We start from the raw sequence: 24,683 nt of genomic DNA, 5'->3' as shown, positions 1-24,683 counted from the left end.
ATAAGGTTTATTTTATACAATGACAAAATTTTGCAGCATTTATAAACAAGAAAATGTCCATAGAGATATAAAACAAACATTTAACTCTAACTGTTGGCTACATAACAAAAAGTGTCGATAAAATATATTTGTGTACTCTGACAGTCAGATTATTGAAATAATTAGAAATATACCATCAATATCTTTTCTTTTTTCTTCTATCTAGAACATAAATAGCTTGCAACCCATGCCGACCTCACCTGTCATCTACGTAATATAACACCCACTTTAGAGCTGCGGCTTACTGTATTCTAAACATCGAATACATTAGCGATTAGCACTATCTGCGTAATATCCAAGAGTAAAGTGGTGTCACCTATAACTTCAAATAGGTACGAAAAAAACATCCCTTACAACAAATACTTATCATTGAAATACACGCGTTATTTCTTTTTGCTGTTTGTTTTAAAGAGACATGAGAATATATTGAACGATTTTGTAGGAAAATACTGACTGACATAGTTTTGTGAGTCAATCCTGGAGCAAGGTCAGCGAGTGGACTCCATATTCCCCGTGGTGCGGTTTAACTGCATGTTTGTTGTCATTGGTGAGACTTGTCAATGAGGGAACGCGTCCGATCCACTCTCGCCTCCTTTTTCATTCTAACCCGCGGAAACAAACGGACAGCTTCTACGTTCAAGGATATACTGTGGTAATCTTGTACATTTGAAATAAATGATTGAAATAATGATTATAATACACTATAAAAACAAAATCAGGAAATGTCAGTAATGAGCAGGTACATAATAATTAATTATGATCATTCTTAGCTTAAAAGTTAACAATATTCACAATTTTGCAAATGTCCTAATCATTAATTAAGAGACGAAAACTGAGTGTTATTGTCATTTATGTAAGGTTTAATGGACGTGCTGTATTTGTAGTTTATAAGTTAGGATTAAAAACAAAAATAGAAGGCAAAACCAGATCCAAACAAGGACTAAACCAGTGCTAAACCAGTGTCAAAATGTTGGTTAATTACAGCATTAAACCAGCGCTAGACAAAGACTAAGGCTGCGTTCATATTCACACACAGATCTCGGGAAACTACAGTTTAACCAAAATTGAAAAAAAATAAAAAATAAACCAGGACTAAATCAGGTCTTAAAAATGAAATATGATTAACAGTAAGTGATGTTGGAAAGTGATTCTGTTTTGTCACTGTCGCGCCCATGATCATATTCACAAAGTAAATCGCCTCATTGTCCTCGTCCTGGGATCAAACTCGAAGCATAAAGTAATAATTTGTACTGCATCAAATTTTATAACTAAACACTTCATAAATTCCACTTTATAATTCAACCTGATTTTATAGAGAGACATTGTTCTGTGAGGCCTGTGTTCTGTCAGGGGAGGAGATGAATATGGCTTTTTCCAGATGAGATTGATATTTTGATGAAATTGACCTTCTAGATCAATAGCTCCCTATTTCCATTACCACTGCGCATACTTGAATGTAAAATCACATATACTAAGCAAATACAAAGTGCAGAGACAATTGATTTTTCCCTGTATAATAGAGTTACACTATATGCATTATGCTAACAGAGATGACCCAAATGTGTGCTGTGCTTTTACTTTGAAATGTTGTTGAAGCAAATACGAGAAATATTAGGTCAAATCAGCTTTACCATGTTTTAATAAACAGTGATACACATAGGATTCAACAGCATTGCGTTGTTATTGTGGTACAAATGGAAAATATGTCCCCTCAATACAGAATAGTACTGTAAAAGAGGCTGGTGGAAATCAACGTTTTAGTTTTCAACCGGACGTCAGCAGACTTATTTAATGAATAAATACTTAAAGTCATAGTCTGCTTATAAACACCACCATGACAACACTTCTGCTGGTTCTGCTTTACTGCTGAGGCTACTACTTAATATGACCTTTTACAGTTCCATCTATGGCACTGTATGGAAGATAGTTCATCAGATGTTGAATTTTAAATGCTGGGAAATGTTTCTATGAATTCTTAACCTTGAAAAAAACATTTTATTTTATTTTTATTTTGAATTTCAATCGCTGGATGTGTTATTCTCAGTTTAAAAAAATAAAATAAAATAAAATATTCAGTGCTTTGATTTTCAAGCCCTCAAATTCTAAATTCAGTCAGCAGCAAAGTTCACCGCAAAAATTCAAGATGCAACATTAACTTACTTGGATCGATTGCTTATACAGATTTTACATTCAGAAGTTAGACTGTTGAATTTGGAGACTTGAAAATCTATGCATTGAATGGTTAAAAGGGGAATTATTCCTTTAGAATCTTTAAACTGAGAACACCACAATGAAAAAGTGAACTGGAAAAAAAACACATCAGTTTGTTTGTTTCATCAGATTCAAAATGTGAAACAAGTTTTTTTAAATTTAAAAAAAACTTGTTTCACATTTTGAATCTGATGAAACATACTATCTTCCATACATTACTGCTGCTGCTGTTACCACTCTGAAAATAAAGACTGCGACTGCCGCTATCACTGCAATAGTCAAAGTGCCACTATTGTTGGAAATCAATCTTTACTTTTTCAGGATGGAAGTACGTGGATGGAAGTACGTGGCATTCAGTAGTTGTATTCTTATTCTTTTCTCTAATAGCTTTCTTCCACATCGCTGACTGAACTAAATTGAACAAATACTTAGCGTTCACCGCATTGTACATTTTACATAACTGCACCGTTGCATCTGTCCCTCTTTGGTCAGTGCCGCTTCCTGTTCCAGATCTCACAACATGGGGCCTTCACTATGACTTGTACCGAGTGGAGATGGGGTGCTGTGTTCTCTTAATCCCTCCCAAAATGATACCGGCTCTGCTCCGCGGGCCTTTAGATGGGAAGTGAATAACAGCCGCACTCTAAATGAGGATAAGTCTATGCAAACAGCTGTTCCTTTTGCCCGCAGTGCTGAAAACCCTCTCCCTGCGCACACAGACCAAGCTTTAGCATCAGCCTGACTTAATGAACTTTACACTCTGTTGAAGGCCCGCCGGGTTACTACAACAAGTTAGCTTTATGTAACCATTCATTTTGTTTTAATTCTTTCCGCATTTTGTGCAAGGGAGAAATACTTACAAACAAAGACAGATTTTGTGTAACCCTAACCCAAGCCGTAATCTAAAAAGGTCAGATTGTTAGAATAGATATAGTTAGATATCTTTTAGATGAGTTTCTACTTTTATTGGGAGGAGGGAGATGTATTTTTTATCCCACCAAATACCCATTGTTGAAAGGCTGTGAAGTGGTTGTTAGATGGACACATTTTGCGGTTAAAGCCTTAACTATAATACTAATTAGTTGTGGCGCCATGAATTTGAATTCCTACTTGGACAAAATACCATATACTTTTATACTTTTCCTGTTCTTTCCCTCATTTCCCGCTGAACTGTCACAACAAAAAGGCATCAAAAATGGACCGAACATTTCTTTAATCTTCTTTCCACTTTTACTTCTGACTGCTTCTAACCCGAAGTTCCGTTGTGATTTGCGTTTCAATGGAGTCGAGAATAATCTTGCTGCTAAAATTATATATAAAGATGGCTGATTTATTAAATGCTCACTGCCATGTGCACCAACAAGTCAACAATGCGCTGGTTGGCTTGGAAACGGCTTTGTAGTCTGCATATAATTTATATGGCAGCCCGATGCACAAACATACAAGCCGAATGATAATGGTGGTGCCTGTTGCAACGTCCTGAATAAGATCAATAATATTTGCTAAATTTTATGCTATTGATCAAGCAAATGGGGGTTATTATTGTATTGTATGACCTGTGCTCGGCCTGAAACCTATGGCACATACATATAGATACTTATAATAAAACAAATAAATACAAATGTCTGGTTAACAGTGAAAATGTTACTCTTAATGGACATTCCAATTTTGTGCCTTGTGAAAAAAGATGAATTTGTGCTCAAGTATCACTTACCAACACTAGGCCATGTAGCTCTTAGTTTAATTGGTAAAAGAAGCACTTACAACTTGGAATTACTAAAAAGCAACCACGAACGACATCCTCAAAGCTAATAGAAAGTCCAATTAGCTTCTTTGTTTAAAGTCTGTTGGTGCATGAAACGGCTGTCCTCAAAGTGAGTCCGTTCTTCACTTGTGTGTCCTTTGCTGTTCTCTCCGTTGCATCGGCCAGTGCGGCTTCTCTTGTTAAGTGTTATATTAGCGGTGGCCAAGATGGACTGAGCGGAGCGTAACATTGCCTATTGACCTGCTGATTAAGCACTAGCCATTATTGCTGGAGCTAAACGTACCTGATCGGTCCTGAAGGCGGACTGAGAGAGTGAGCGGAGGTGCATGTAAATGTGTGTGTGCCTTTTCTGTATAACGGCCCGGGACATCTGCCTGACCTTTTCGGTGAACTCCGCTATCGACGCTGCGCTGACGCCTCAAGACATCACGGCATTGATCTTTGTCCATTCCCTGGTCAAGCGGATTGTCTTTTGTTTACCGAGACCGCAAAGGGCCAATTCAGTCATCAATGTGGAGTCAAGATGACGGCTGTGATTTAATTAAATGTTCTATTATTCACTTGGATAATCCAGGTACAGAGTCACAGTTCATCTCTGTCTCAAGCCTAAATCCAGATAATTGAAGGATCGAGTGGGGCAATTGAAATAGGAATTACAGGTAAATGCTTATTTTTAAAGTACTTATAACGTCTTTTATTCGATCACTTTAAATTTGGTAGCAATGTTCTGCTGAGGGTGCTTTCCAAATGTGTACCATGAAAGACAAACAGGTATCTTTCTATCTACTAAACTGAACTTTCAATAAGTGATAAAACAACTTCATACATTATACAACAGACAATAAAGTTTTTTTTTTTTTTCCAGTGCATATTCACATACACGCTGGATGCAAAGTGTGTTAAGTGTCTTGCTCAAGGTCATATCAGCAATTTGCAGAAGAGTTCTGGATTTAAAGACCTTTTGTTATGACATAAACTGTTCTGAATTCTGCTTTAGTGAGAAAAATTCAAGCAAATTCTTCTGGCAACCTACAATTCAGTTTTAGTCAAATCGCTACACTGCTGGAACCAACGTCTCTTCAACACAAATGTACAAAGTGCCCAATTCTTCCTCAATCCTCAGGCAAAGCACCTGCGTTTATGAGAGAGACAAATGAATCCCGAAAGCAACATGACTTCATTCACTGCCTGTTATATCTGCTGTTACTGGCACTAAGTTTCACTCTCTGGTCTCACGTCTCTTTGGCTGGAGTCCATTTCTGAATCAACATCCAAAATGAGCTTGTGAATGTGAAGAGGCAGGACTGGGCCCAGCTGCTGGTGCTATACTCTGTTTGATTATTTAACATTTCATGAAATCCCATTCAGAAAACCTGTGCTTTGACCTCTACTCCCCCATCAGCCTATGACACGTTTCCTGAAATATGATTCAAATAAGCTAATAAATAAACTTAAAACAGTAACTCAGTGGTTAGAGCACTCGTTCAACAGTTTGAAGTTGAACCCTGCTCAACTATAGCAAAAGGAGCAAGAAATAGCTTAGCGCCAAAAAATATTGAGAGTGAATTAACGCATTATAAAGCAGTTTGAGTATCTTGAAAGGTGCTGCATAAAACCAATACATTTTTATAAACGTTTGCATTGCATTACCTCAACCATCCAATTTCATGCAAACTCCACCCAGAGAGATAATTTGAGGTTAGGCCTGCTCGGTCTGTCAAATTTGTCAATTCCAAATTAAGTCTGAATGTCATTTTTTCCAATTGTCTAATATCTGTAACAATGTCAGTCCATTCCTTGATTGTTGGTGAAGTTTGTGTCATCCATTTCTTTGTGATGGCCTTTTTACCTGCCGCCAAAACCTTGTAAAGGTTTCCGTTTATTGTGTCCATGGCAGGAGATTTTAGCCCATGCACATAGTTCTAACATTGCGTGAGATGGCAATGTCTAAAACAGTCTGCACAGCCTTTTTAATTTCAGTCCAATATTTCTGAGCCACAGGACGGTCCCAAACATGTAATAGTGGTTTGTCTCCTGACTGCCACAGTTTCTCCTTGGCATTTCCTCGTGAATGATGAGCACGTTTGACAACATTCCCTCCAGACATTTTGTGGTCGTCCACTGGGATGTACACTATACACTTTCCCACTCTTCGTCTGTCAATACAAAGTTACCTCCTCGTTCCCATTTATTTTGTATATATTTAGTAGAAGAGTTTAAAATTAACTCATAATCACATTATGCTTCTTTGTAGGGATGGTCCAATTTGGATGGATTTTTAAAAAAGCCAATACTGATATCTGATACTTGGCTTGTTTTGCCCGATAACCACTATTTGTGTGAAGTTATAGTAAAATTCCCAAATTAGCTTTTCACTTTTGCAAAAAAATAATACAAAAAATACATTTACCATTGCTTTACAAAAAATTTCTGCACATAGACATTTTTTGGTGTAATAATTCTTCTTCCATTTGTACATGAGTTTGCTCAAAAAAGGCTGCATGCATTAAGGACAAACTGGAACACAAACGCACAGTGGTTTTTTAATGTTGTTTTGGAGTTTTCAGGTGTTTTTCGATTTGTAAACTATTCAATTTAGGAACAAAAAAAGGTACTTTGTATCTTTTTTCATTACTCTTATCGACTACATATGGTTTACAAACCCCATCTGCGCAGTAATTGACTACACAATACCATATTATCGAATGTTTTTTACCCTGTGTTTCCAGCCAGTAAGCACCTCCTATACGCTTCAGGCGAGTATTGAATTAATGCGGATGGGAAAGTGAAGGTGATGCTCGCTTCCCCACATCTTTTTGCTCATTCGCCTCTCTCATAATTTCCCCTTGCTGAGTCTCCAAACCACGGGAATTGCTCTGGGCTTGCTGCTGAGCCGGCTAATGGATATCTACCGCCGCTGTGTACTGTAGATAGGATTTTAGCCCATTGTATTTAGTGTTAGGTAAATCCTCATTACAGATAGCTGTCGTCCGCTATGACACTGGGGGAAAAGCGCTGAGTAAAAAAAAAAAAGGGACGAGTTGAATTAGAGGTGTGCATTCAAGCTTTTTGTGAGCTAAATTGGGCGGCAAGGAAGGAACATAGTGATCTGCAGCTGGTTAAAGTGAGCGCAGTGTGCGGTACACAATCAAAATTAGAAGGTTATTGAGGACATAGACTTCTGCTGAGCCAATGAGGTTAAGGACAAGGTATACAATCTATATGGGGATTAGTTATGTATTTCAACCATCCTTATATGCCGCTGGGACAAGTGAGTCGCGCTCTAAATTCAGTTTAACACATTTATCAATCTAGAAAGGCTCTGGCTGAAAGCAACCTGGATGTTTAAACAAATGCTTCACGCTGATTGGTCGAAGCGTCTGAGGAACAACCTGAGAAATCTGACTTTTGTGAGAGAAAAGCCCTCACATCAACATGCTAACTCCATCAGAAAGATATCGCTCGGGATTATGGTGAAAATTTAAGCTCATAGACAATAACTGCAGTAACACCGTATGATTTTTAGTTCAATGATCAATCAAAACACTTGCCAACATGTTACAACCTTTAAAACCAATACAGTCTTGATTTCATTGTGAGGAAAATAAGATGTACATTTTACTTTTTAAACAGTTCATGTGGCATCAGTGAAAAAATGAGACATTCTCTAAATACTCGGGAACTGAACCCTGGCTCCTCTTGCTCTGTGGGGGGAAATGCTACAGAGGATTCTCTACTTTGGGTGTTTTATCCCTCAACAGTAAAGTGACCCGATATGGACTTTCTTTTCACACTCTTTCTTTTGTTCATGCCATTTTATAGCAATTTAGCAAAAGACAAAGGAGAAGAGGCCTCCATGGTTTGTCACGCTCCAAGGTCCAACAGTGCTTCTTAGTGTGTCATTGACTAAGGCTGGAGCAAGTCCAGTGAGGATTGGTGATAGGTCGGCCAAATCTGCCTCCTTACCAGGACTTAAGCAGAGCACGGGCCTACAGGGTACATCTGGCATTACATTTCTGTACAGATTTAGTTATGAAAGAATATTTTTGACTTATTCGCTTATTGTGAGGCCTTTTGTTTTTGCTATGCTTTGGTTTGGTTTGACAGCGTCCAATACATATTCTGAATGATTATGATTATGATAGAGCAAACATGAGTATAGTTAAACTTAATTTGACATCAGGCATGGTTCAGTGCAAGATGTGCTACTGAAAAAAATATATAATGTCTCTCAACACTGACTTGATCTTGTGATACACTTTTACTGGTAGTATTGGTAGTATAATTAGATTAGAAGTAACTTTATATAAGTGCTGAAGTTTTTCATTCTACTATTTATTTATTATACAGAACTTTACGGCTTTAACTTAAAAGTGTAGTTTTATAATTGTTTATTTCTTGTCTTCAAAATGTGTTATCTTGAGAGGCTTCTTGCTGCATTCTCATGATTTAAAAGTATAATTCAGGTATGCTTTAGATTTGATTTATTAAGAAAATACCTGTGATGGCTGGGTGCCGTCAGTTGTTAACATAGCACCACAGCATGGAAACACACTCCATTAAAAATAACCAAAGAGCTCTGATTGAAGTGGTACAGAGGGTACAGTGCTAAAAAGTGCCTCATGTGAACTTAACATCCTCAAATCATGTTCTATGTTCAAATCCTCCAGCTTTGTCCCTCTGACCAAGAGAAGACTGCGCTGCTGTAATTACCTCAGGAGCAATGGAAGCTCTAATCAATGCATTTCCTCAAGGGACAATAAAATGTAACTAATTGATTGACAGGGGACAATTTTGAGTCCTCCACTCTCTAACATTATGCATATATCTTAAATCAGAAAGCTCTTGTCGGACTTTGATACTGATACTGATTATAAACGATACTACAATTGTTACTGGTTTTGGTCCAGCTCGTTTAATGGCTGATTACTTTCACCAACTAATTGAAATACACCACCATTCAGTCTCTTACTAAATAACCATGTGCATTTAGAGCGACCTGCATGTATTCACCAAACTGGTCAGTTCAAATGTACGTGGTAGGATTTGTCTGTAGTACTCATGTTAGGTTTCGTCTGTAGTACTCATGCTAGGATTCGTCTGTAGTACTCATGGTAGGTTTCGTCTGTAGTACTCATGTTAGATTTCGTCTGTAGTACTCATGCTAGGATTCGTCTGTAGTACTCATGGTAGGATTCGTCTGTAGTACTCATGTTAGGATTCGTTTGTTGTACTCATGTTAGGATTCGTCTGTAGTACTCATGTTAGGTTTCGTCTGTAGAACTCATGTTAGGATTCGTCTGTAGTACTCATGTTAGGTTTCGTCTGTAGAACTCATGTTAGGATTCGTCTGTAGTACTCATGGTAGGATTCGTCTGTAGTACTCATGTTAGATTTCGTCTGTAGTACTCATGCTAGGATTCGTCTGTAGTACTCATGGTAGGATTCGTCTGTAGTACTCATGTTAGGATTCGTTTGTTGTACTCATGTTAGGATTCGTCTGTAGTACTCATGTTAGGATTCGTTTGTTGTACTCATGTTAGGATTCGTCTGTAGTACTCATGTTAGGTTTCGTCTGTAGAACTCATGTTAGGATTCGTCTGTAGTACTCATGGTAAGATTCGTCTGTAGTACTCATGTTAGGATTCGTTTGTTGTACTCATGTTAGGATTCGTCTGTAGTACTCATGTTAGGATTCGTCTGTAGTACTCATGTTAGGATTCGTCTGTAGTACTCATGTTAGGATTCGTCCGTAGTACTCATGTTAGGATTCGTTTGTTGTACTCATGTTAGGATTCGTCTGTAGTACTCATGTTAGGTTTCGTCTGTAGTACTCATGTTAGGATTCGTCTGTAGTACTCATGGTAGGATTCGTCTGTAGTACTCATGTTAGGATTCGTTTGTTGTACTCATGTTAGGTTTCGTCTGTAGTACTCATGTTAGGATTCGTCTGTAGTACTCATGTTAGGATTTGTCTGTAGTACTCATGGTAGGATTCGTCTGTAGTACTCATGGTAGGATTCGTTTGTAGTACTCATGTTAGGATTCGTCTGTAGTACTCATGTTAGCCTTCGTCTGTAGTACTCATGTTAGGATTCGTTTGTTGTACTCATGTTAGGATTCGTCTGTAGTACTCATGTTAGGCTTCGTCTGTAGTACTCATGTTAGGATTCGTCTGTAGTACTCATGTTAGGATTTGTCTGTAGTACTCATGTTAGGTTTCGTCTGTAGTACTCATGTTAGGTTTCGTCTGTAGTACTCATGTTAGGTTTCTTCTGTAGTACTCATGTTAGGATTCGTTTGTTGTACTCATGTTAGGATTCGTCTGTAGTACTCATGTTAGGATTCGTCTGTAGTACTCATGTTAGAATTTGTCTGTAGTACTCATGTTAGGATTCGTCTGTAGTACTCATGTTAGGATTCGTCTGTAGTACTCATGTTAGGATTCGTCTGTAGTACTCATGTTAGGATTCGTTTGTTGTACTCATGTTAGGATTCGTCTGTAGTACTCATGTTAGGATTCGTCTGTAGTACTCATGTTAGGATTCGTTTGTTGTACTCATGTTAGGATTCGTCTGTAGTACTCATGTTAGGATTCGTCTGTAGTACTCATGTTAGGATTCGTTTGTTGTACTCATGTTAGGATTCGTCTGTAGTACTCATGTTAGGATTTGTCTGTAGTACTCATGTTAGGTTTCGTCTGTAGTACTCATGTTAGGATTCGTCTGTAGTACTCATGGTAGGTTTCGTCTGTAGTACTCATGTTAGGATTTGTCTGTAGTACTCATGTTAGGTTTCGTCTGTAGTACTCATGTTAGGATTTGTCTGTAGTACTCATGTTAGGTTTCGTCTGTAGTACTCATGTTAGGATTCATCTGTAGTACTCATGTTAGCCTCTTGTTTCCCATCAGGATCCACCCGAGCCCCACGGCCGGCTCTGGAGCGTCATCAAGTCACGGAAAAGGCAAACCATCACTGCGCCGCATCAAGGGCCGCATCCACCGCAGCAAGAGCCTGGACAGCATCGACCTGCTGGACTCCCATGTGAGTACAATACTGACCAACACCAACACGGCAAACAATGAGCTCCTGTGAGAGACTGTCTGCAAATGAAAGCGCTGAAATGTATTAGGTCCACATGGCTGAATAGAAACACGATTGTTTTCACTTGAGCAGGTTTAACTAGTTGTGATTTATTCTACTTGGGTCAATTTATTTGTTTCTAACTTGTTTCAATGCAATGCCAACAGACTAGAGCTGAAACAAAATAACAAAAGCTATTACAACTAATTGATTATTCAATTCTTAACTTATTCAAATAATTATTATATAAACTATACACCGACTCAAAAATGTGCAGAGAAAAGAGGATCATTATGACTCAAACAGAGAAATATTTACAACAAAATCTCACAAAAAACATGTACATTTCTTTTTTTCATATACTTTGGATGACCTCAAGCAGTTTTCTTGGGTCAAATGTAGTAAACCATTTATTTTCACAGGTCTTTCGCACAACTAATCAGTTAGTTCATTGAAAGAATAATTACTAGATTAGCGAAACAACCGTTGAATGCAGCCAGACAACGAAGTAAAAAAATTGTACTTTGAAACCAGTCAGAAATGTCCTGAATTAATTTTGCATAAATGCTAGTAGCAAAATAAAAACAATTTTAACTACTCAGAAATATTGTAAGTTATTTGGAAATACTCCAAATACTTTCAGGTTTTGTAAATGTACTTAGAATAAAACATGTTGAGAATGATTTAACTCACTGTTTTATACACCACTAATACCATTTTTGACATTTATAACATTTATGACATTTTTTGCTAATGCTATTATCATCACAACACTAATATTTGCTACTGTTGCACTCATCATGGCTAATACTTTTACTACCACTAATACTCTCCAGAAAATGTATTCAGATCTACATAATGTGACAAGGAAATATCTAGTTTCTTTACGTTTCTGGATCTTTCAACGTAAATGTGTGAATTTTGACCTCATGTGCCAGCTTTAAATTATTCATACTTTAAGCCATACACCAGACGCTCATGTGAGTCAACTGTGATACTACCTTATCTCTAAAAATAAGATATCAACTGACTCTCCTGTATTAAATAATTGAAGGCACTTTACAGTATAAGTGCTATTCCCGAGGAGATAACCAACAAACAAACCAGCCGTGAGCAATAACCTGACAACAAGAATCAAAACACTTTATGGAAGAGGAAACAGATCTTTGCTCAGGCACGAAATCCCCCTGGCCTTTCAAAACTGCTCCAAGCGCACTGAAACATAAAGCTGCAGACAATAGAGGACAGTACAGGACAAAAAGACACAGTGTTTTTTGATGAATATTGTATTTGAACATCAGTTGAAAAAGGAGGAGAAGCTTGGACGTCATCGGTGTCCAGCAGTTACCTGAAATGATCCCATCCAAATCTATTGCATATTTTAGGTCATAAGTACATACATTACATGCATGAGTACAGGATATTCACGTGTCTAATATTGACGATGTATTAAACAGATGTTTCAAGGAACGTTTCTTTTCACTGAAATGTTAAGAATGTCTGTCCACACCAGTCTTGTATCAAAGTCATCCATTACTGGGTTTTAGGGGATTTGTCTAAATTGTAGGATTTAGTGTTAGATTTACAGAGCGGTTATTAAAGAGGAGCTAATATAGAGGAATATTTTCTCTCAATCTGGTTTATGCCCATCCTGTCCTCTTGCTAAACCCAGGCTTTGGGAGACTTACTGGTGCTGCTTTAAGTGGCACTTTTTAGCCCAAGGTTCTACACGCTAACTATGGTAGTGGTTGCATAACACCGCACTTGGACAGAGATATTTTTATTCTTGCTCCTCATCGTTTTTTTGAATCTTGCACCATTTTTTTTTTTTTATTTGTGCACGCATTGATTAATAGTATTTTCAAAGTTGCTATAAATGAAATATTGAGTCATCACTGAGGCTGCCATGCACTTCACACTAGGGCTGGGCTGCGATGTGGTGATAAAGATCGAAAAATGAGCCCATCCCTGTGACGATCTGCTTTTTTTGTGAAATCTGCTTTTTTTGTGACAATCTGCTTTTTTTGTGAAGTCGTGACTGTTTAATGCAGCCGTCTGCTCAGAACACACACACTTTTCTTCCTATAGTTCAGCTTCTATGTGAGTGACAGCTGGATTTAACCAAGTCTGGTCGGGCTCATGATGCTGCTTTTGGGCTCACGTCGTTTTATTTAACCTTTATCAAACATGCTCAAGGACTTCAGCTAAGTTGAGGAGCATCTGTTGGGTTTTTTTGTACACACAACCCTCACTTTTCACTCTTGAAGATACCGTATTTTCCGCACCATTTAAAACCTTTATTTTCTCAAAAAGCGACAGTGCACCTCATAATCCAGTGCTTCTTATACAGTATATGGATTAATTCAAGTTGCTTACTGACCTCGAACCAATTTTGAGTGGTACACGTTTCGTTTCACTTAATGCACCTTATATATGAAAAATTATCAAAAATAGACCATTAATTTACCTTATAATCCAGTGCGCTGTACAGTGCGGAAAATACGGTAATCCTCGCATGCCTTGGATGCTAAATTAACTTTGTCTAACTGTCTGAGTAGGGTTTGCTGCAAATTATCATTATTATACCAACAACCGATAACTCAGACATCACAGTCAAGGTGGATGAAGTGTCTTGCTGAAGGACACGACACATGAGCAACTGCCTCTTCATTGTGGCATCTGCTATTCCCAGTCTCCCATCCAAATTCTACCCAGGATCAGCCTTGCTTAGCTTCCAAGATCTGATGAGATTGGGCATTGACTATTATTACTTACTATTACTAATATTACTTTAGCTGCTACCGCTTCAACAACCTCCACTAGATCCTTTGCAAATGCTAACAGGATCCAAGTATGAAGGTCTGTAAACGTACACCCCGACTGTTCACAAATAGAAGGGGACTGTACATGAAATACTCCAGTCTTTTAAACACTCAAGGTTGAAGCCCTGCTGTTTTCCTCGCTCTAATAGTCCCTAAATCCTGATGAAAGGGCCTTTGGTGGTGCGTCTTCAAAAATCATAAAGCGTAATAACTCACAACGCGTTCCATTAGAGCGTTGATGTGCACAAATCAAAGGGGACGTGGACAGACACAGGCAGCGTGATACATGTGCTTGTTGTTTGAGTTGCCGAGCCTCGGGCCTCGGGGGAGTTTTATCGTGTTGACAGCAAAGATAGCGCTATGACCCGACTCTGAATTTAGATACGTCTCATTATAAGATCACCACAAAACCACTGCGCCTGTTGAATTATTGATACCGGAGCTGGTCAGCAAAACCCACGCCACACATGCATCAAAACAACGTCAAGCGCTTTCTGCTGATACGCTGGATGCATAGTCACTGTGAACTTAACTGAAACTTTGGAGTTTAAGAAAGTTATACAGTATGGAAAGATGTATTGATGTTCCTCTTTGCTCTATAAGTGTTGTCTTGGCAGTGCAACAGAGATTTGTGCCATGTAATTGGAACCACAACAGAGATGAAATTCTTAATACATATGCCAGATTTTTGATTGTTACTATGTGCAGTGCAAATATACTTTTTTATGTGGTGGCAGTTGTAGCTACGTTTGACAAATTGCATGCGCACTACTTTTCTCAATGATGAACACTATCAATGACATTAGATTAGAATATGTCATGAGTCATACACCAATAACTACTGGCTTGTATAAACGCTGTACTGTGATGATATTTATGGGTTTAAGGCAATGGTTTTGGTGATTTTAACATTCAGGGTTTTGAATAAAGCTGTACTGAAATTTAAGGCAAGGCAAGTTTATTTGTAGAGCACATTTCATACACCAGGCAATTCAAAGTGCTTCACACTTCCTGTCTTCCAGATTGGACCTTAACCAGTTTAGGACAGTGCCAGTGATGCCTACCCAGTCCTCTGTCATTAAAACTGCACAATAATAATCAACAAACTATGGACTTCCACTAGAGATCATTTTTAGACCTAAATTATGAAATTGTTTTTTCCATTAAAATCTAAGCCTACTAGTTACACCCACTGATATTATTTAGTGTGAAGCCATCCCTCTCCCCTGCTTTGTCTAACATTTATCAGGAGGCTCAAACTTTTGTGTCAATGGAATTCTGACCATTTGGACCCAGAGTGATGATGTGTCACTTAAAAATGGTCCTATGTTCATGGCAAGATAGTTATAGTGTAAGACGTGACATGACTTTTTGTGCCGGCGGCTTCCAGTAATTTGAACATAACATTAAACATGACCTTTTCTGTGATTGAAGTCCCAGCTGTGTTGTTCATGTACGTCTCTTCCTTCTGAGCATCCCTCTCTCATTTGTCCGTGCTGCCACTTCACTTCCCTCTCAAAACTACACAAGAGGCCACTCTCAGCGCCCCCCAAGACCAACGCGTTCTGCTGGCTTCTTTCTTTCAGCTCTATATTTCTTTTGTACGTGTCTGTGTGTTCACTGGAGGAAAACTTGCTGACTATAGCTCGAAGCTCAAATGCAGCTGATGGAAGTAACGGTCCGCCTTACAGTGAGTGATGAGACTGCAGGATGCTGAGGAGAGGAGAGCAAAGCCTTCCTCTATCGCATCCAACTAAAATGTCACACAACAGCTAACTGTGGTCTTCCCCTGATTTAAAATCACAAGAAGACATATTCATCAAGGCGCCGTATGATTTTAGGTCCATAACTATCATTGCCCATCAGAGCGCGGTAAATGATCAATAGTAGTTAAGACTTTGTTTATATTGATTGCTTCTTTTGATTGCTTTTCTCTGTTGATAGTCAGGGGAGAGGAGGACTCTGGCTGCGGGCCCACTCCCCCGCTGTCATTTGTGTTGGCAAGCGGCGCCCCGGTTCACAGAAAGCTTGAATCAGATTTTAGTGCAAAGGCTGCAGAATCGCAGTGAAGATGGAGAGAGGGGGAACTATATGAGCTGCATGCACCCGTTGCCTTTTGTGCGGGACCTATTTGTCTGCACTCATCAACCACACTGTACTAAATATGTAGCTCTCCTCTGCCTGGGGAGGTGGCATTACTTCCTAACAATCAGTCATAACTAGTGCTAACGCTATGTCTGTGGAATAAATTAAAAAAACAACCTTTTGGAACTGAGACCACACTAGAACATGACTTGGAAGTCCCAGTACAAATAAGAGCAGTGGTGGAAAGTAACATACTATACTTTTTACTACTTCACTACATTTGAGAGCATGTATCTGTACTTTCTACTCCACTATTTTTTTAACTGGACTCAAAATGTTTTATTATTATTGTAGCAGGTTTATGGACTTATTAACGCAGCATAGGTACTTTGGAAATATAAGTTAAGGTATCTCGTCATTCATATTGGATTCAAATTTTGTATTGTCCTTAATCATCATAATTAGTCTCTTTTCATCACACAATATTTTTCCACTTTAAGGACGAAATGTTCTAGTGATTCTTTTACATATTGTTGGTCAGTGTTGTTGAAACTGATTGTTGTGCTGTGAAGTAAAAACTGCTGCTTTCTTTCACCAATAGGATCATATACTATTTGAAATCTTGGTTTTTAAGTGCAGCATTTACATCATAACATCTTTACATTTTGCTGTTGCAGCTGTTGCTTTTGAATTGCAGCATTATTAGCATTAGCAATCATTGTTGTAAAAATATCGAAAATCAGATACTAATTGATACCTAAACTAGCAGTGAAACTAGATCCTCATTCTTAACCAATCAATTTAAAAAACACACACATTAAAATGACAGGACATGACCTTTCCTGATCAGGTTTTGAATGAGCTTGCGCTTTATCAGAACTCAAGCCTATTCTCAGTATTGAAATCAAAATTTAGCCATAACAGATTGGTGTTGATAATGATTACACTGTTGAACACATACAGGGTTGGGACCGGTGCAAAGAGTCTAGGTGGTCGCATTATATAACATCCTGACAAATGCTTGCTTAGTAACATTTTATGTGCTGTGATTTGGGGATGTGTGTTTGCTTGCACCATTTTACTGCTCTCTCAGCTGTTTGCGGAGAGCATTCAGAGGGAAGCCTACTGCAGAGTCTTTATCCAGGTGAGTTGTAGGAGAGTGGCGCCAGTACAATATATCAGCAGGAGCAGATGGACCTAAAAGCCAAGACAAAAATTGCAATCAAATTAATTGCTCCTTAACAGATCAGGATCAGTCACCAACCAAGCTGTAGCTTTTGGTCTTAATCTCCCATTAGTCCGGCTTGCCCCATCCCGCTCTTAAAAAACCTTGGCTGCAGTCTGCCCAATGGACAGCGGCACTCCCCCCCTCTCTCTCTTCCTCTCTAACCACGGCCAAAAAAGCCCCAGCTAAGCATTTATTCACTGCTCAGTCTTTGGAAAGTGCTGTAGATGCATTTACACAGAAGGAAGCAACTGCAGCTGAATTAACCAATCTGCATATTCAGGTCCTGTTAGTCGGAGATTACTCCCGTGTGATGGTGGAGGTAGGTGGAGGTGCACAGGGGGGACGACCCCAGTCAGAGACACAGTTGACTGATAACATGATCCAACACTACATTCTAATCCCCCAGTGTTGGTGACTTTCAATGGGACAATTTATTCAGAAGCGGTCATGTGAATGTGATGTCATAAGTAAGCGCCTATGCCAAGGATTCTTTAAGTCTGGATAGCGCACTGTAAGGATGTCTGAAGCTTCCTTTGATTTAGGATTGTGTCTGATGTTTCGATTCTTGTGTAAAATGAAGTAATTGCCAAACACAGCCTCTCTTGGCCACACTGGTCCGGAGTTCAACAGAGACTCTTACACCTGCCCCAGAATGAATTTGTGACCGCTCTAAGCCAAGCCAAAAAAGGTTATTTTCAATTTATATCTAGGTATATTTAAGCAGCACAATCATTTTTGGATTATATTTAGGTATAATTTTGTGCATACAGTTTAAAATGTCCTGTATTAAAAACAGATTAGACAATATAGAAATCAGTATTTTATCGTCACACCAAACAACATCCACGTTAGTATTAGAACAAACCAGAGAGAGATTAAAATGTATACTACTGGAGTTAAGCTATACTTACAGTACAGTGTGTTAGAAGTATTCACCAGTACTAGTCCAGCATCTGAAGAATTTGATCCACACCTGTTTTGTTTACTTAAAAAAAAAAAAAATTGGGCAAATCTTATCTTTACAGAGTTGCTGTTATGTTCACAACAACGCTGGTGGATGATTTATGACATTTGATCTCTATATGGTAGCTTAATAACATTGTAAATAAACCAAAAATAAATATAATGTGCACAGCTTGAGCATGTTTCACCCCTGAAGGTGCAGATATTTAACATGCCTGGGTGAACAGTAGAAAGATGTTCCTGAAACGTCAACAACACTGGGAAATAGACTGGCCCATCGCATACATTACATATACAGTATATTGTGCTATAGAAAAACAACAGGCAGAGACAGAGATAAGGAGGAGTGGAGCGTGGCAGAGGGTGGGCACGGGAGATTTATTACAACCAACACCGTAGGAGGTCGTACTGGGAGGAAGAGGAGACGCTGTGATTGGCGCAGCAGATTTTTTTCTTCCTTCCTTTTTGTAGGTGAGATGGGTGCGTTATGTAAGAACAAGAGTCGGAGGGATAAATTATTTTGTCCTATAGGTGATGAGCTCGGGGGAGAGGTGACTGTGTGGAGCGCTGAATAGACCGTGCTGTTGTATGATTGTGAGGCAGAGAGGGGATGACAGATGTTAATTTTCTGGGGGCAGCCATTCAAGGTCTGATAGGACATATGGCAGGTCACTGTAGGCACTGTCTGAAGCCATTATGTCACTCATTATGGTCCGCGCTGGCACTGAAGTATGGGATAGTGAGCTTTATTGCTTTGGAATAACTGTACATAGTTTTGACCTTGCGCACAGAGCCTATTTTATTGGCATTTCTCCTACACGTATAAGACAGGGGATCAAACTGCTGTACTCCCATGTAAGCTTTATAGAACACGCAATAAAAATGAGAGCGGAGTGATAAAATAAGTTAGACAAAGGTGGACGAAGTAATAAAGAGTACAAAAAGGACACATTTTGAAAGTCAAACCATGTGAAAAGGCCCTGCACTTCATGGTCGTTCAGCATTTACCATTTAAAAAAAAAAATACATACCCCCAATGGCAGTGCAACTTATCACTGTGTGCATGCAGATGTGTTATTACAATTTTACCTTTACATTTGTATATGTATATACCTCAAAACTAACCTTTAAGGCCAGGCTCTGTGTTGATTGTGCTGAATGCTATACCCGCTCTTCTCCACCATTTCACGCCGCACTGCCCAGTGACATGAAGTTTACAGGGACAAAAATGTAAATAATTAAATGTAATTATGGGATGGGCAAAAACAAACAAAGCTATATTAATAATTACAATGGTTTGTGATTACTTTTAAGTTTTGTTGTTGTTGAGTGGTCTTATGTATCAAGGTGTAACAAATATTTTGTCACTGTACCAAGAATCATTTAGCCAGTTAATTTGATCGTATTTTACACTCCTATTTGAACACAACCCAATTGACTGTCCCCGTTTAAACGTGTGTAATAAACCTGCAGAGTCCTTGTCCTGTCGGAGATTTGTAAAAAATAGCTGGTGCTCCTGAATTGTTTTTATGGTCAAGCCGCTGTCCCTCATCTGCAACAAATCATTGCACGGGACAAGACTCAAACGACATAAATCCCAACAACTCTATTGAATTTTGCACTTGATTTATAAGGGCCGGTTAACCGCTACAGCAGCTGTGGAGTATATGACAACGTCCCGTGCCATTTTTTTTCTATATCTAAAAATTAACTATGGGCTGTCCGAATCTATAATATAATATAATATAATATACCCAATGGTTTGAAACAGGTTTATTGGTTGCAGATTACACTAATTTAAGCACAGGGTCAAGTGAAGGACAGGCTACAGGGTGATGCAATATTGTAGGATCCAAGATGGTGGCTGTCTTTGGAGCATGAAGAATGGAGTGGTTCCCTAGACAACTTAATCAATCACTATATCTCTGACGGCCTCACTCATGGATGCTAGAGGCGGATTACATGGGCTTTTGATCGATTATGAGAGAATACAACTGGATTGTTTTAGAGGTCATCCTTCTTTTCTTTTTTTTTTGGTGATACAGTAGGATTTGGTATGAAACAGCTGCTCCCGACATCGTGTTACATAATGCATGATAATGAAGGCGTCATGAGCAGATTGGGTCTTGTAGAAAGCATGCGTGTGAAAAACATTTCTTTCATGCAAGACAGGGCCAGCGATACAGTACACTTAACATACAATATGCATCAAAGTAAACTCCAACAACTAACTTCACCAAGTCATTATTTTAAAAAATATACATTTATGTTGGTGAGGGTGATTTTATTGATCGAACCAGTCACGTGACAGGAGTGTGCATGGGGTCAAAGAAGTAATCATTTTACAAACTCTCTGGTGACTGGGCAGCCACGACAGTCCTTTTATTGCTTTACCTTAAATGTGTTGTTACACATTTGTAAACCTTTAATGGCTGACATTTAGAGCATCTATGTTCTGGTCCGTAACAGTTTTCATTTTATAATTTGTTGTCAAATATGTTATAGCTATATGTGTAGGTTAATAATATGTCGTGTGAATAATTATGTGGTTCCTTCATGAGTGGCTGGCTGCCTGTGTTGCTGGACATGTGCTGTGTGTGGATGCCCTGAGAGGCCCCATATGCTGTTTGGGTCTGAGGCTAGCTCTGTCTCGTGTCTCCCTGAGTCAGTCAGCTGGGTTCACATCACGCACATCTACTCCTGTGTTTGCCACAAAATGTATTCTCCATAGGGCACCTTCCCAGGCCTGACGTGACACAGATGGATCGTGTTCAGAGAACGGCCTATAGAGGGCAGGGTTTTACTACTTAACACCCATGTTTACATAGGTGACCCAGGACGTCCTATGTCGACACTGTGCTTGTATTTTACACTCAAAACTGTGACTTTAAGCACATTGGGTTTACGCAAATCATGTTGCCATGTAGCATTCTTGTCGTGATTATGAATATCTGTTTGAATCAGAAATTAACCTGAATTACCGTATTTTTATTTTGTCACAAGCTCAATTATCTTACCTACCACAAAATCATAGACAATATAGTGTTTTCATCCTAATGCATGTTGTGTTGCCATCTGAAATGTATGATATATATATATATATATATATATATATATATAGAGAGAGAGAGAGAGAGAGAGAGAGAGAGAGAGATAGAGAGATAGATAGATAATACATATATATTGAAATATTACGATTTATACTTTAATTCTGTTTTGTTCAAAGTTCACATTTATACAGAAGATTTACAAAAAGACTGAACAGGCTTTTCGGACTGACAGTTTTTCTTTGTACAGCTCTAATCTACAGGGTTAGCAGTTTTTTTATTCAGAATAAGACAGGATAATTTGTTGTTTGTGCAGGAAATTATGGAGCTTCAAAAATTGCAGCTTTTGCAATTTGCCAATTGCATCCATTCATATTGTGATTCCAATTCGATTGCAGTCCTATAAACACATAGTATGCTATAAATTACACTGCAGACTGCAAGGAACCTTGCCCATTCAATAATAGATTGTGTGTATTTTTCATTATTGGCTTTATCTATAAGTCCAACTATAGTTGTTCACAAATTAATTTCCAGTTCATGTGAGAAGATTTATTATAGAGTCTGGCTTCTTTGCGCACTGCGGTAGTTTACACCTTTTTCCTCTATTTGTCCCACTGTCTCTTTTGCCCCATCACCTGCCCTCCACCCACCACCCCGGCCTGCTGAGTGGAGATTCTAATTGCTTTGCTCTCATCTTGAGCTATAGGTTTCCCCCACGAGACAAAGCTTTGGAACAGCAGAACCCTCAAAGTAATTTAAAAGCCTATTTGATGGAAGATAAATATTATGGACACTTCATTAATTATTTACGGCACAGGTCGAAGTGATTGTGAGGCGATGTTAGATTGAAGTGCCTTTTATTTGGTAAATTCGGATAAGGACTTTTCTACGTGGTCTTGAGTAGATAACAAATAGAGCTTTCTAGTTAATTGACAAAGATCATCAATCGACCGCTGCGCTCTGTGTAAATCAGAAAATAATGTATCTAAATTTTCCAAATATTAGGTACAGCGACATTGTCCAAACCTTGTGTCCAAGTCCACATATTTATTAGCATTTGTGTGTGTGTCCTGGATAAACATCCTTGGGTGATTTCTGTGCTGTTGTGGTCCAGGATGCCAAAGTTTGATCCATAGCGGATTTGGATGTTGATACCTCGTGTCACATGATCCGTGGACCTGGACTGGTTAAGGTCACTGGATCTGTCTGACTTCAGCTGTCGGTGGGGGATAACACAGGGATTAGCCAACATTTGGGAAATCTGTGGATATTGTTTATTTCCGCTTTGCTCACAAGCTCATAATAGCGCTGCAAAGAATGGTTTCCTGTATGTTTTGGTCTGGCTATTTTGGTGGCCACAGTATCCCACTGTCTCTATGTTCAGTCAGAGTCACTGATATACCATCTGCTGCCATGTTTATGTATAAATATGTAGATGTCATTGATCAGCGCTGAACCTTTATTGTGTTACATTAGACGGCCAAGAATCATTTGGATACACTTGATTCTAAAATCTTATTTTGTAACTATTATGATGATATATTTTTCTTTTTGTGAAATGTAATTATTTAGCATATTATTGTTCTTACCATCTAACCGTTCTAGCCGTAAAAGTATTACGCAATTCCCAAAAGATAGTATTTGTAAATGCATGCTGTCTTTCTTTCTTATGCATTGTTTTATGTTACACCTTACAGCCAAAGCAAGTTCCTAATTTGTGAATTTAGTTAACTGACAATAACAATAAAATTATTCTGACTCTGATTGAAATAAAGGACAGATGGATCCAGGGTAATATATAGGTTCCAATATTGGTATTTGCCTATTTTAACCGATTTCGCTTGATATTTGGAGCTGATATTTATTTGAAAATATCAAATTGGTATCGGCTAAAACAAATCCATATCAGACCATCTCTACTTTAAATACATTTCTTGATTCATTCTTTCTTTTAGCACTAGTCTTTTAGCACTAGCACAAGATGCACTCTTATCGCTTATTATTTCTTAATTCTTGAATGAAGGCCTTGCATTCATTCATTCATTTTCTACCGCTTGTTCCCATTAGGGGTCGCGGGTGACTGGAGCCTGGAAACCATACTAATTACATAGGATGGAATTTGACCTACTAAACTACTACATGTATAAAAACTAAGCCCATGCAATAGCCCTCATGATTCTTTCTTTGTGAGACAATGCTTTACAGCATCCACAGGTAAACTACATATTTGCTGCTTTCAATTGGATCATATGGAGGTCATTCCCTGTTCTTCTTTATAGCGACTTCTGAATTGTTGTTTTTATTGCTGTCTATACTATATAGTATACTGCTTGCTCTATATCATGAAGTGCTGTCTCTTTTCAGCTCGGCACACTGTGACCTCCTGTGGCATTATGAAGCTTAGAGTAAGGGATTCCTACAGCAGCTATTGCTAATGTTGAGGCTGTTGACTGGAGGTCCTGTTATACTGCTTGTGCTATCTCATAGAGGTCACTGGTGTTGACTGAGGACACACACAAATACAGAAATACAAAAATGCAAGCTCCACATGTCATTCCAATATGTCAAAACACACATGTCCCTACAATATATATTTATGAACTAAATATAAGGTCCCTGCTCTACTCAGTAAATACAGCTAATGTGTCCTTGGTCAGGACATGACACTGAATGTAGCTGAACAAATTTGTCAAATCAATGTATAATAGATTGTTTTGCTGTAGACAATTATTTGTAGTAGTAAGCAGAATACAGTTGTTTTTTAGCACATTTGACTAGTGGCGTTACACAATCATGTTAGTTTTTGTATAATAAGGCAACCATAACAGCTTTTATTCTTCCAACAAAAGAACAGTTCTTCAAAAACAACACTGCAGTTCATATGCTGGAGGGCACTAATACCGGCTGAGGACAACCCACAAATTTCAAGCAATCTTAGCAAGCAGATTTGTTCAGAAGTAGCTCAGTATGAGGTTACAGCGCTGTTCTTGGATGTGTGAAATATACTCATAAAAACTCACATCTTAATAAACGTGATGACTAAACAAATGATGGACATGTTTGTGCATATATAACTGTCAAAAATAAACAAGTAGCTAAAACTTGTTTGTTTGACAGTTTTGCTATGCAATCACAACTGGTTAAAGACTAAAAATATTTATGTTTATCGCGGCCTGTGAAAAAAACTGTTACTTCTCGAAAAATGTACCCGACCATGCAATCGTATTCTCTAAAGGTTATCCTACTTTTACCCATATCTGAGGTCATCTATGTTGGCTGAGGACAACTAAGAAAGCTAAAAACACTCTTCTGTCCAGTGGCCAGCTCGCTCCATTATGGGATTACACTGATGTTTCTCCAATTTGGAACAGAAAAAAAACTGACAACAAGATAAGACGCATCAAGTTTTGTCTATCAACATCTATCAGCATCTTTGG

At 38.4% G+C, this 24,683-nt stretch overlaps 1 protein-coding gene across 9 annotated transcripts in view; it reads left to right on the top strand.

Moving 5' to 3' along the window:
* Window positions 1–24,683, top strand: part of tjp1b (tight junction protein 1b) — a 70,664-nt gene that overhangs the window by 14,744 nt on the left and 31,237 nt on the right. For all 9 annotated transcript variants that reach the window (XM_072434516.1, XM_072434506.1, XM_072434510.1 and 6 more), the window contains one exon: window positions 10,927–11,059. In XM_072434516.1, the coding sequence (XP_072290617.1) occupies window positions 10,927–11,059 (133 nt within the window). The remainder of the gene's footprint in view (window positions 1–10,926; window positions 11,060–24,683) is intronic.

The sequence above is a fragment of the Eucyclogobius newberryi genome, unplaced genomic scaffold (assembly GCF_026437365.1).
Source record: "Eucyclogobius newberryi isolate DKJ021-1_F unplaced genomic scaffold, fEucNew1.0.hap1 SCAF_7, whole genome shotgun sequence".
Taxonomy (NCBI): Eukaryota; Metazoa; Chordata; class Actinopteri; order Gobiiformes; family Gobiidae; genus Eucyclogobius; species Eucyclogobius newberryi.
The sequence above is the reverse complement of the archived record's forward strand: the minus strand, read 5'-3'. Positions and strand labels throughout refer to the sequence as shown.